This window comes from Macaca thibetana, chromosome 4 (genome assembly GCF_024542745.1).
Source record: "Macaca thibetana thibetana isolate TM-01 chromosome 4, ASM2454274v1, whole genome shotgun sequence".
Classification (NCBI taxonomy): Eukaryota; Metazoa; Chordata; class Mammalia; order Primates; family Cercopithecidae; genus Macaca; species Macaca thibetana.
The window spans coordinates 117,784,072-117,797,361 of record NC_065581.1 but is presented as its reverse complement, the minus strand read 5'-3'; the positions used below and the strand labels follow the sequence as shown (position 1 = coordinate 117,797,361).

Here is a 13,290-nt window from a genome sequence, read left to right as displayed (position 1 = left end):
AAAGATGGACTATTGAGAAGGTTGTGCTAGGAAAATTACATCTCCATGGAGACAAATAAAACCAGATCACTAGCTAACATCATACATAAAGTTGAATTCCAGATATAGTGAACATTTAACTATAAAATTTTAATCCATAAAAATAATAATAATGTAGGAGACTACTTTTTGTGCCATGATCACAAAGAAGAGAAAACCCTAAAGGCCAACAGCTTTGAAAAAATACTCAAATTCTATAGTAATCTTAAAAATGCAAAATAAAATAGCAGTGAGATTTTATACCCACTGCACTCGCAAAAATTATAAAGTTGGGTAGTGGCAGGTGTTGGTGGGGATGTGAGGTTATTAAACTTTTATAAAGGGTAGTGTTACAGGGTTTTGGAGAACATCCAGCGTTATTTAACTAAATTATGGCTGTCTGATCTGGAAAATTCTGCATTTATCATATACCTAGCATAATAAATGACATTAGGCACATACCATGTGTGTTCTTATCATTTTTAAACATTGCATTTTATTTCACAGAATTACAAGTATATTATACAGTGTTCGGTGTTGTATAACAGTTGGCCTCTCACTGAAAGCCAGCTGACATTTGTTCAAGCACTGAAAGACTTAAAGAAAAATAATACCAAAGGTATGTCACCCTAAATGTTTAAACATGCACTTTACATTTGAATAATAAGTTGATATTTAAATATTTAATAATAAATTGATTAGTCATGAAAACATCATTTTATGTTTTATTACACATTATAATTTGTACTCTATATCCTGTGACATTTCCTGTTGTGTTAATTGATTATATGTTTCAATATTTTTACCGCCTGTTTTATAAGGAAAAAAATATGATTAGTTAGATGTAATGCAAGCACATTTTGTCTAGTTAATAAAAATTACTAATTGATTACACTTTTGAACATTTCAAAAATGTATAAGAAATTTTTCTATTTATAAAATTATATTTGCCCATATTTGTTGAGAATACATAGCATTACATACAAGCTTTTAAAATATTTCACAAATTCTTCAATTCCAGAAGAATAATTTTTCTTTCTTTCTTTTTTATTATACTTTAAGTTCTAGGGTACATGTGCACAACGTGCAGGTTTGTTACATATGTATACATGTGCCATGTTGGTGTGCTGCAGCCATTAACTTGTCATTTACATTAGATATATCTCCTAATGCTATCCCTCCCCCGACCCCATCCCCATAATAGGACCCAGTGTGTGATGTTCCCCTTCCTGTGTCCAAGTGATCTCATTGTTCAATTCCCACCTATGAGTGAGAACATGCAGTATTTGGTTTTCTGTTCTTGCGATAGTTTGCTGAGAATGATGGTTTCTAGCTGCGTCCATGTCCCTACAAAGGACACAAACTCATCCTTTTTTATGGCTGCATAGTATTCCATGGTGTATATGTGCCACATTTTCTTAATCCAGTCTGTCACTGATGGACATTTGGGTTGATTCCAAGTCTTTGCTATTGTGAATAGTGCCGCACAATAAACATACGTGTGCATGTGTCTTTATAGCAGCATGACTTATAATCCTTTGGATATATACCCAGTAATGGGATGGCTGGGTCATATGGTATTTCTAGTTCTAGATCCTTGAGAAATCGCCATACTGTCTTCCACAATGGTTGAACTAGTTTACAATGCCACCAACAGTGTAAAAGTGTTCCTATTTCTCCACATCCTCTCCAGCACCTGTTGTTTCCTGATTTTTTAATGATCGCCATTCTAACTGGTGTGAGATGGTATCTCATTGTGGTTTTGATTTGCATTTCTCTGATGGCCAGTGATGATGAGCATTTTTTCATGTGTCTGTTGGCTGTATATTTATGACAAACTCACAGCCAATATCATACTGAATGGGCAAAAACTGGAAGCATTCTCTTTGAAAACTGGCACAAGACAGGGATGCCCTCTCTCACTACTCCTATTCAACATAGTGTTGGAAGTTCTGTCTAGGGAAATCAGGCAAGAGAAAGAAATAAAGGTATTCAGTTAGGAAAATAAGTCAGATTGTCCCTGTTTGCAGATGACATGATTGTATATTTAGAAAACCCCATCGTCTCAGCCCAAAATCTCCTTAAGCTGATAAGCAACTTCAGCAAAGTCTCAGGATACAAAATCAATGTGCAAAAATCACAAGCATTCTTATACACCAGTAACAGACAAACAGAGAGCCAAATCATGAATGAACTCCCATTCACAATAGCTTCAAAGAGAATCAAATACCTAATAATCCAACTTACAAGGGATGTGAAGGACCTCTTCAAGGAGAACTACAAACCACTGCTCAATGAAATAAAAGAGGACACAAATAAATGGAAGAACATACCATGTTCATGGATAGGAAGAATCAATATTGTGCAAATGGCCATACTACCCAAGGTAATTTGTAGATTCAATGCCATCCCCATTAAGCTACCAATGAGTTTCTTCACAGAATTGGAAAAAACTGCTTTAAAGTTCATATGGAATCAAAAAAGACCCCACATTGCCAAGACAATCCTAAGCTAAAAGAACAAAGCTGGAGGCATCACGCTACCTGACTTCAAACTATACTACAAGGCTACAGTAACCAAAACAGCATGGTACTGGTACCAAAACAGAGATATAGACCAATGGAACAGAACAGAACCCTCAGAAATAATACCACACATCTACAACCATCTGATCTTTGACAAACCTGACAAAAATAAGAAATGGGGAAAGGATTCCCTCTTTAATAAATGATGCTGGGAAAATTGGCTAGCCATAAATAGAAAGCTGAAACTGGATCCTTTCCTTACTCCTTATACAAAAATTAATTCAAGATGGATTAGAGACTTAAATGTTAGACCTAAAACCATAAAAACCCTAGCAGAAAACCTAGGTAATACCATTCAGGACATATGCATGGACAAGGACTTCATGTCTAAAACACTAAAAGCAATGGCAACAAAACACAATTTGACAAATGGGATCTAATTAAACTAAAGAGCTTCTGCACAGCAAAAGAAACTAACACCAGAGTGAACAGGCAACCTACAGAATGGGAGAAAATTTTTGCAATCTACTCACTGACAAAGGGCTAATATCCAGAACCTACAAATAACTCAATCAAATTTACAAGAAAAAAACAAACAACCCCATCAAAAAGTGGGCAAAGGATATGAACAGACACTTCTCAAAAGAAGACATTCATACAGCCAAGAATAATTTTTCTAGTGAAAGAGTACTCTGGCTTATTTTTTCAAAATATAAACTACTCTCAATATTCCTGGCCAGGAAACTTATCGCTTTCAAAAAAGAGAATCAAAAGGCAATCTCCAACAGCCTGTATCTGTAAGCTTTATAGCCCATTGGGCAATCTAATAATTGAATCTGAAAGAATGTGTATTTTCTATTTATGTTCTTTTTCAAATTTAAGCTTGATTGCCTTACCATAAAAATAATATATGCATGTTATTTTTAAAATAAAATAAAGCCATGCAATACAAAAGGGCATAACATAAAATGTAAAAGCCTCCATTTCTTCCTGGGCCCCATTAACCTGAGTTCAAACACTTGAGGGTAGCCACCACCAAAGCAGGCTTTGTCATCATTCAGAATTTCTAGTGTACATACAACACACTTAGGATAAGACATAAACTCTTAGTCCTTTTCGTCCTCTAAGAAGCAGTAATTTTTATCTATTATTTATATTCCTGTATTGGAATGTAAGCCCCTGAAGACTGAGTTTTGTCCATTTTTGCCTGTTTCGTCCCTTGCATTATCCCTAGTTAGATCCCATACGCACAGTAAGCACCCCACAATATTAGCTGAATGAGTAAATGAAAGGATACACATAAGCTACTCCTATTATTATTACCCTATTTATTAATTGCCAACAACTCTGTTCAGGTGTTTGCTTGCTTCTATTATCTGCCTGGACCTGATCAAGAAAGAGCTTAAAGAAGTTTGTGTGTATAGAAGTTAAGAGAAAACTGCTATTGCTAGGCTTACTTTATTAGAAGGTATAGATTCTATTATGTGTCTTAAAATTCAAAGAAAAGCTATAAAAATATATGTTACCAAGAGTTCCCATTTCCACTCAAATGTATTGAGTTTGCTTCCATAGCAACGCATCACAAACAGCATCACATTGTGTGGCCTCCTCTGAGGTTGCTCTCTCATTGGGCAGGGATGTGTTCTTCCTTGATCTCATCATTGCATCTCTAGTACCAGCGGGAGATGTCAATAAGTGTTTATTGAATGAATGCATGAACATGCCACATCAGCGACCTCAGGTATGTGTAAATCCTAATGGCATCCTGGCCTGCTATGTGGGCAAGATTCTGAGGCTGTGTTCAGGCTCAACGAGAAAGTTTTGTGATCTTTTATCAATGTTCCACATAGACACAGGAAGAGAAAGTGGTAACACAGGCGCCACAGAGTGGCCTCCTCTTTGCTGTTCATGTGTGTTATGTGGATAACTCCAGAGCAGACGCTGGGGTGGTTTGAACATTGTTTTTTGAACAAGTGGCTGTGCTACTGCTCCATAGTGTTATACATAAAAACACTTTCGCACAATCCCTGGATAGTCATGGAATATGAATTTTGCCAAAACATCTGCCCATTCTACTTCAACCTCCCCTCCTAAAGCCAACAGCCCCACAGCCCAGCACACTGGGAATGTCTGAAATAGCAGACACGGCTTCGATCTCATATTCTTGCCTACTAGAAGAGAACACAATTATTCTGTGAGTAAATGTCATATGGAAGCTGAAAATTCCTTGCAGGCCACGTCTCAAGCTGAATACACCCGAAAACGCCCGTTGATTCCCTTGTTGTGGTTGCACAGGCAGTTGGCTGTGGCAATCACTTCCTTGCAGCTTGCTCCCTGAGGCTGTGTTTCCGGCCCAATTCCCTTCTCTGGATCTTCAGCTGTGAAGGTTTCCTGGACCCACCTAACGTTGCCTAACCCCGTGTTATGGATTATCTACTGCTCTGAATGTGAGCCCTTTGATTATTTTGCAACTCACCACCCACACCTACCAAGTTCTAATGGAAAATAAATGAAAAAAAAAAAAAAATCTATCAGTTGTTTATGTTTATTTCTCTTTGCATGTTACCGTGTTCTCTTTATATGTTTTTTCCCGTCAGGTTGCCACTTTTGTTCTCACTTAAAGTAACCATTACCCTATCCCTACTTCCCCTGTGGTTCAAAGCAAAATCTGTTAGCTCATACTGTGCCCCTGCCCCTGGCCCCGGCCCCCACCAAATTCTCTCTCTCCTTTTTCTCTATCAATTAACAGAAACCTGTTTGAAATAATGGATGGAACAAATCATGTGGTAATTTTGTGTTCCCCTGCTGCAAAGAAGTAGATAGAGTATATACCTAATACCAGTGGAATTAAATATTTTATGCTAAAGATTTAAGTGCAAATAAAATATTCACAATTATAGAAATGAAAGAATAAAGAAACAGCACAGTTTTGTGTGTGCTTGTGTGTTCACCAAAGCTCTTCTCATTTCCACTTTGTTCTTCAAGGATAATTTATAGGACTGGTAGATTTTACATTACATTTCTGAGAATTAAGAATTTCAATGGATCAGAGAATGACAGTCAGTTTTGCTTTGTTTTGTTTTGCTTTTGTTTTGAACAGTGTGGGCTTTTTCATGAGTTGCCTGTAACTCTTTATAATTCTGATTTCTATATTATAATAGTGTGTTACACCTGTCTCCATAAGCTCAAAATAGTCATGCTACTGTTGTTTAGAGTAATTATAAATTATAAACCTAGATCCATATGACAGAAAACAAATAATCTCATCATAAATCATAAAAGGAAAAATACAGAACAACCTTGCTGAATTCAATTGAAGATCTTGCTCACAAAGAAAACTTGTTTCTGAATAATGTTTAAACGAGATTCATAAAAATGTGCAATCATAAGGAGGAGGTATTTGTGAAAAAGTTTTAAGCTTTTCAGGGAACAATAGCATCATATAGTACAATGTTATTGACTAGAATTGCTTTCTTCCAATTCTCTAAAGTAAATTGTTGTCTAATATGGTGCAAAAGAAAAATATCTCTAAATAGTCTTAAATTTAGTTAAATATATATATTATATTTATTATATATATATCACACAGCTGGTTGTTGGCACAGCTAGGAATTCTAATGGAAATTAAATTCCATCAAGGGCGTTTGAATGGGGAAAATAATAATATACAGTAGTACTGCTTTCATATCTTTACTCTGATAGAGGGCAGTATTATGTTTTTTTCTATATTAATATGTAATTATACAATATATAATAAATATAATATATTATATAATAGATATGCATATTATATTTATTATATCATATGAAATATAATATATTTGACTAAATGTATTTATTATATATAAAACATATATATACATAATTTAAATATCTGTGTATATCTTCTGTGATAATTAGAAATTTGGCTTCAGTACTTATATGTTGAGTGTGTTATGTAAAATTTTGTAAATTTGGGATATTTAGGAAAATAAAAGAAATGACACCTTGGAATGTGTGGAGGAAGTGAGCACTTACTGGGCATCACGTATGCCTAAAGAGGGACTGATTCCTGCCAGAGAACACAGCACGAGGGACACAGCAACAAGGAGAGCTATCTGCACGTAGCTCACTATTCAAGGCCATTCCCATTTCCTTCTACATCAGGAATGGCGGGGAGGATTCAGAAATGTTTCCTCTCACTTTAGATTACAGAAATTCATAATTATTAATATTAAGACTTCATAATATTAGACATTAGTGACCCTAAATTACCACCTCTCTTTAAAAATACTTAAGTGAGTAGAAGAAGAAAAGGCATACACACAGAAAAAAATAAAGATCATACATACCAATGCATTAAAGTAGTTAGTTCTGGGTGTTGAAATTATTTGTAATTTTACTTTATTACTTGTATTTTAATATCTAAAAACAAGCTTTAATGAAAAATAGGTAAATGGGAAGTTTTAAATGAGCACATACTATTTTAATCAGGAAAAATATGGTACTTTTAAATTTTATAAATAAGAAAATTCTGGAGAGATCTAGAAGTTTAATTATTTTAATTATAATTGTTTGAGTGCTATTATGTCCATCTTACTCTACTTAGTAGTTTTCATTCATTCTTCTCAATTCTCACAAAATCTCTTGGAAGTAGTTATTACCATCCCAGTTTTACAGATGAAGAAATGAGCCTTAGATGCTATGAATAATTTGCCTAAGTTTGCATAGCTAGGAAGGAGCAGAGTGAAAGTTCTAACATAAGTCTGATTTACTCCAAAGCCCAGAATCTTCCACTGTATTATGTAAGCTCTTTAGATACTCTAACAAGTTGTATTGTCATAATAGTACTGGTGGTAGTGGTGATACTGATGGTACTGGTAGGAACTGCTAACATTTATGTCCAAGAAGGGCTTTACATATATTGACCCAATTCATCTTCCCAATAAACTTATGCAGTAGGTGTTATTACTACAGCATTGTCATTTTACAGATGAGGGAACTGGGATACAAACGGTTTAAGAAACTTGCCCCCAGTCACACAGTTAGTGGCTGGTACAGCTAAGAATCTAATGGAAATTAAATTCCATCTAGGGCTTTGAATGGAGAAAAATAACAGTATACAATAGTACTGGTTTCATATCTTTATGATGTCTCTGAGAGATGTCTTTATCTATATTACTTTAGTGAGCACAAAAGTAATATAAAGACATCTATCAGATATATATGACCCATATTATGTTTTTCCGTACATTAATGGGGAACTATTAACATTCTAGTGGCAAACTAGATAAAAACATTAATATCTGAAATGAACATAGTAGTTTAATTCATGAAATAGAATAATGTAAATATGTAGAATTGGATAATGGTGCAAAATTAATAATATGAATGAACACTCAACAAAATGCTATTATCATTATTATGCATTCCAAAGAAAAAATGTCTTCAGAAATAATTACGTTTTATTTCCTGATATCACATTTGAAAATTTTATGTGTGAATGACCAGCTGCTAAAATCAAATTGCACTTTGGATTACATAGTATGTTTGTTACTGAAAAGCAGCAAAGAAATTCAGAGTTAAATTGTATTTAAAATGAAGTAGGAAAATTTTCTATTTGAAAGAATATTTTGTCAGGCAATCTTCTTGAAAGTCAAGCAGCCTTCAAATTCAGAATAATTAAATCTTTAATGTCATGTTTATAAATATTTAGTCAATTTGATTAAAGCATGTCAATATTTCAGCTGCTATGTATCAATTATATATACAACTCAAAATCTACCTGCTCTAATTTGAAGTGTATGATATATTTCACACATCAGTTACTGCATACATAGAAAAATTACATACATAGAAAAATTCAGTTACTAATGTCTTTAATTTATCCACTTAGCTTACTTTGGTTTTTTTTGCAACCTCCTCCTCCTGAGCTGAAGGGATTCTTATGCCTCACCCTCCCAAGTAGCTGGGATTACAGACGTGCACCACCATACCTGGCTAATTTTTGTATTTTTAGTAGAGATGAGGTTTCACCGTGTTGGCCAGGCTGATCTCAAATTCCTGGTCTCAAGCAATCCAGTCGCCCCGGCCTCACCAAATTGCTGGGATTATAGGCATGAGCCACTATGCTCAGCCAGCTTACTTTTAAAATATAAAACTCTGTATCAAGAAGAAATTGGCTAAGGGTTTTCTGTTGTTGTTTTTTATTAGTACACTGATGACCTAAGTTAAATCTGATATTCATCCTGAAGTCAATGTTGCCCCACTTACTTATTTAAACTCAACATTTAATTTATATGAAAAATACAGTATATATATTTTTTTTTCAAAATTTCATGTTTTTGTAACCCATGATAAGAAAGAATAAGACCTGAAATATAGCTATGTACAACTTAGGATATTTCTATTATAAATGTTTAGAAAGCTTGGTCTCTGGTTAACATGCGGCAACAGTGCCACCTTTAGTATATTTTAATACCTAAGTTTTGGTAAAAATTGCTTACTGAGATGGTTCATGGTCACTTAAGAAAATAGAAGGCTAGAGAACCTTGAGCAGATAGTACTTAGTAATGTCACCTGCCTTCATGTATAATTAATGGTGTTGTGATTTTAAATTCCTTTTGCCAATATGTTACATTTTTGTGTTGCTGGCCTGGGTCTTTGAAGTTGTAATCTATTTGCAAAAACAAATATAAACTTGTCATTCTCAAAAATATTTGGTTTCAAGTCTCATTCAATTTTATTAGCAGTATTATGACACTATTCCTTTAGCTATAATTAATATTGTACTGTTATTAATTTGGCACAATGAATGCATGGTGCAGTCAATTCAAGGTCTTTGAGGAAACCAAACATTATTAAATACATGTTATATGTATATTATTTATATATATAAAGAGACTTTTCTATTTATATTTATCAAGTATGACTGTACTAGATAAATGTATACTTTGTTCTAAACAGGTATTCTAGCTTAGAAATATGTAAATTTTCAAATTCCAACCAGATTTTATTTCTGAGATATACACCTAAGCACTCACTTTTAATCATAAAAACAAAACCGAATTTTTACAACTTTTATATGTTTTGTTATCCACTGAAGATTTCTGTCTACTGTGTTCTGGATATATGCAGGATACTGTAAGAGGAGACCTAAAGGCATAATGTTAATGGCCTTTAGAGTTTATTTCATCAACAAGTACTCCCTGAGCACTTCCTCTCTTCCATGGGTATACTAATTTATTCCAATGGTCATTTCCTCTAGAGGTCTTCTGATTACATAAATATGCAATGTGAAGTAACATGTTTCATAATTCTTGGATTAGTAGAATGGTTTTTTCTTGCATCTTACTGCTATATGTACTCCCAACACATACATATTTCCTGTAAAGCTTTATGTACTAAAGTTAAACAATCTGATAATGAGTAATATTATTAGTTCAACATTATACTAGATGAAATTAGGAATTTAAAATGAGGCATATAATGATGTTCTGGCTTTCAAAGAACTTAAAATTTATGTGAGAAAAGGTAACCCTAAATAATGCCATTAAAATTTTGGAAATTATTTTATTCTATATATTAAGAATGTAAAGAAGAAGGATGGCACATGCCTGCTGTGTGCCTGACACTTTAGTAGATACTTTGTGTATGTAAAATTGAATATTATATATGTTAACTTTGGTGGAATCAAATACACCCAAATGTATTACTCAAACACTAAAAATTATGTGTAGTAAGACAAGAAAGCCCCAGAAATGCTTCAAGGGGCAGCTTGAGATTCAATTTCAACTGACATTTGTTAAGCATTTAAAAAACCCAGTGGGTGTATGATACCAGATATGATCCTATTTTAAATGCTCTATATTGATTATTTTAAGCTCTCTGGGTATGGTGCTAGTATCTCCATTACACAGAGAAGGAAACTTAGACTCAAAGGATGGAATAAACCTACAAAAGTTAACCTATTTAGCAGCTGAACCAGAATTCACCTCCAGGTCATTTGACTATTGGACCAAAGGATTTTCCCCACAGCAAGACTTCTCAGCAGCTGGGATTGTCGGCAGAAGGGCAAGTTTCCACTCCTATAGAGTTCTCACAGTCCCTTTGCAGTCTGGTAGGGTGGTCTGTCCCCCAATTTGAAAGTAGCTAATAACTGGGCACCAAGCAATGTATAAATATGGGCTATTTACAATTACTATTTTACACTGCTCATGGGGTGACTTACGAGACTCCAGTTTGAAAGGGACTGACAGGTTCTTTGAACTTGCATTTGAATACACATTCAACTCTTATCAGTTGGGAGACTTGAGTAAATTATATAACTTCTCTGAATATACCCTGCTGGGACGCGTGAGACTTAGAAAGAAACACAGTAAAGATTGAATAAATATTATTTAAATAATAAATAAATACATTATTTAAATATTTTCCCCTCACCACTTCCATATTAAATTGTTAGAAAAGGTTAATAAAGCATAAGGCTCATGTCCTTCATGTTGGGGAAAGGTAATTATACTCTTCTAAAAGTAAACCAGTGGTTCTCAAAGTGTGATCCTTAGATCAGCTGCCTCAGCACCATCTGGAAACTTGTGAAAAATGTACATTTTGAGGCCCTATCATAGACCTAGCAAATCAGAAACTTTCGTGTTGGTGTCCAGAAATCTGTTCTATGGTAAGCCCGTCAAGTGATTCTGACACAGGCTAAAGTTTGAGAAGTGTTCTTGTAAGGGTACCTTCAGCTTCTTTGAACCCTGTCATTGGCATTCTTCCCTTCAGCCCATCCCGTTGTAGCACTTCTCTGACAAAAGGGAAAAATGTACAGACTTCTTAAAGCAATGTTTCTCAAAGTACAACCTACGGGCCACTTGTATCAGAATCACGTGAGGTAAATTTTAAACTGTAGATTTCTGTGCCCCTCACCGGACTACAGTGTTGGAATCTCTGAGGGGTGGACCTCAAGATGTGCATTTTACAGGTTATCGGTATGATTTCTACACTCACCAACATTGTGAATTGTTGTGTTACAATAAGCAAAGCATTAGCAGCAATATTGTGTGACAACAAACGCAGCATTATTAGATACAGACTTGTCTGGCAGCACAAAGTGAAAATAATGAGTTATTCTAGCTCAGTTTTTATGAGATTGTCTTATCTAAAACGGGCCACAAAGAGAGCTCTAAAATTCTGTTAATGCCGCACTCTATTGGCATTGAGAGCTCTAGGACCTGGATTTTCTTGGGACCAGAAGCTGAGGTGGTAGCTGTGGCCAGTGAGGGTGGTTGAAGACTGGTTACCTCATATTTGGGTTAGGATCTGAGGAGACTGAAAAGCAGCAGCACTGAGTTTGCTTTTCTGTGAAGGCAGTGTTTCTGCCACCCCCAAGTTTATGGCTGACAAAAGATGTAAAAGAATGTCGGATAAAAAGTGTTCTCTGTAGCCTCTCCTACTTTCTATCTTGGGTTTCTGAGAAAAGTTGATTTTACTATATGCTTTTTATAAAAATCTGTGTTTTTATTTCTTTTTTTCTTCTTCTCCTGAGGTTGTTTCTAAATCTCTAATTTTAAACCTTATCCTTCCTCTCATTTAGATAACCTTATTCTCTTTCTGTTAACTTTTTACTCACTTTTGAATCAGTCAATATTTTTCCTACCCATCACAGACAAGAGCCGAACTGCTTAGAATGTAATCTCACCTTCCTCCACGGAGTGCTCTGTAATTCCATGCACTTGTGACAAGGCCTCCAGGCTCTATGAATTTTTCCACTGTTCCAGGACCCTATCTCAGAAAAACAGCATGCACAGATCCTCAGAAGGTTTGGATAGAAAATAAATCCTGGAGAATGTCAGTGAAAATGGCAGAGTAACAACTCCAAAAATTAGTAACTCCATAAAAGCAATGAAAAACCTGGCAAAAAAATTATGACAGTCAACTTTTTCAGAACTCTGGAAGCTTACAAAAGTCTGCAACAACTGAGGATTGTTTGTTCAAGGAAAAAAACAGTTGGATTTCTGTAAGAGTAGGAAACTTTATGACATTTTAACTTGTCCCATTCCTCAGCTCACGAGTAGCTTTGGGAAAAAAAAAAAAAAAAAAAAAAAAAACCAGCCAATATTCCTGGCACATATTGGCAGATGCCAGAAAAAGTAAAATGGAGTTGGATTTATTTCAAGGTCTTATTCCCAAAGACTTATCATTATTTGACTTGTTTGATAATTTCCTGGAAGACTGCACTTACAAAGCTGAATGAAAACTACTGATTGTGCAGAGCTTTCTCCACAAAATGGTAGATAGTCTGAGATTATGCAGTCTGAGGATACAGAATGAAGAAAAAGGAAGAGATCTTCAGAGACTTGTGGGACACCATCACACACACCAGCATATACATAATGGGAACTCCAGAAGGAGAAGAAAAAGAGAAAGCAGCAGAAAGTCTATTTGAACTAATAATGGCTGAAAATGTCCAGATTTGATGGGAAACATTAATTGGCACATTCAAGAAGTTAAACAAACTCCAAATGGGACAAATTCAAAGAGACCCAGAACTAGACACCTCATAATTAAACTCTCTAAAGAGAAAGACAAGGAATCTCAAAAGCAGAAGGGGAAAAGTGGCTCATCACATACAAGGGATTCTCAATAATATTAACAGCAAATTTTTACATCAACATCTAGGGAGACTAGAAGCCAGTGAGAAGACATATTCAAAGAACTGCAAATAAAATTATCAACCAAGAATTTTCTATCCGGAAAAGCTGTCCTTCAA

At 34.8% G+C, this 13,290-nt stretch overlaps 1 protein-coding gene across 3 annotated transcripts in view; it reads left to right on the top strand.

Moving 5' to 3' along the window:
* Window positions 1–13,290, top strand: part of ADGB (androglobin) — a 235,959-nt gene that overhangs the window by 186,375 nt on the left and 36,294 nt on the right. For all 3 annotated transcript variants that reach the window (XM_050787327.1, XM_050787328.1, XM_050787329.1), the window contains one exon: window positions 526–637. In XM_050787327.1, the coding sequence (XP_050643284.1) occupies window positions 526–637 (112 nt within the window). The remainder of the gene's footprint in view (window positions 1–525; window positions 638–13,290) is intronic.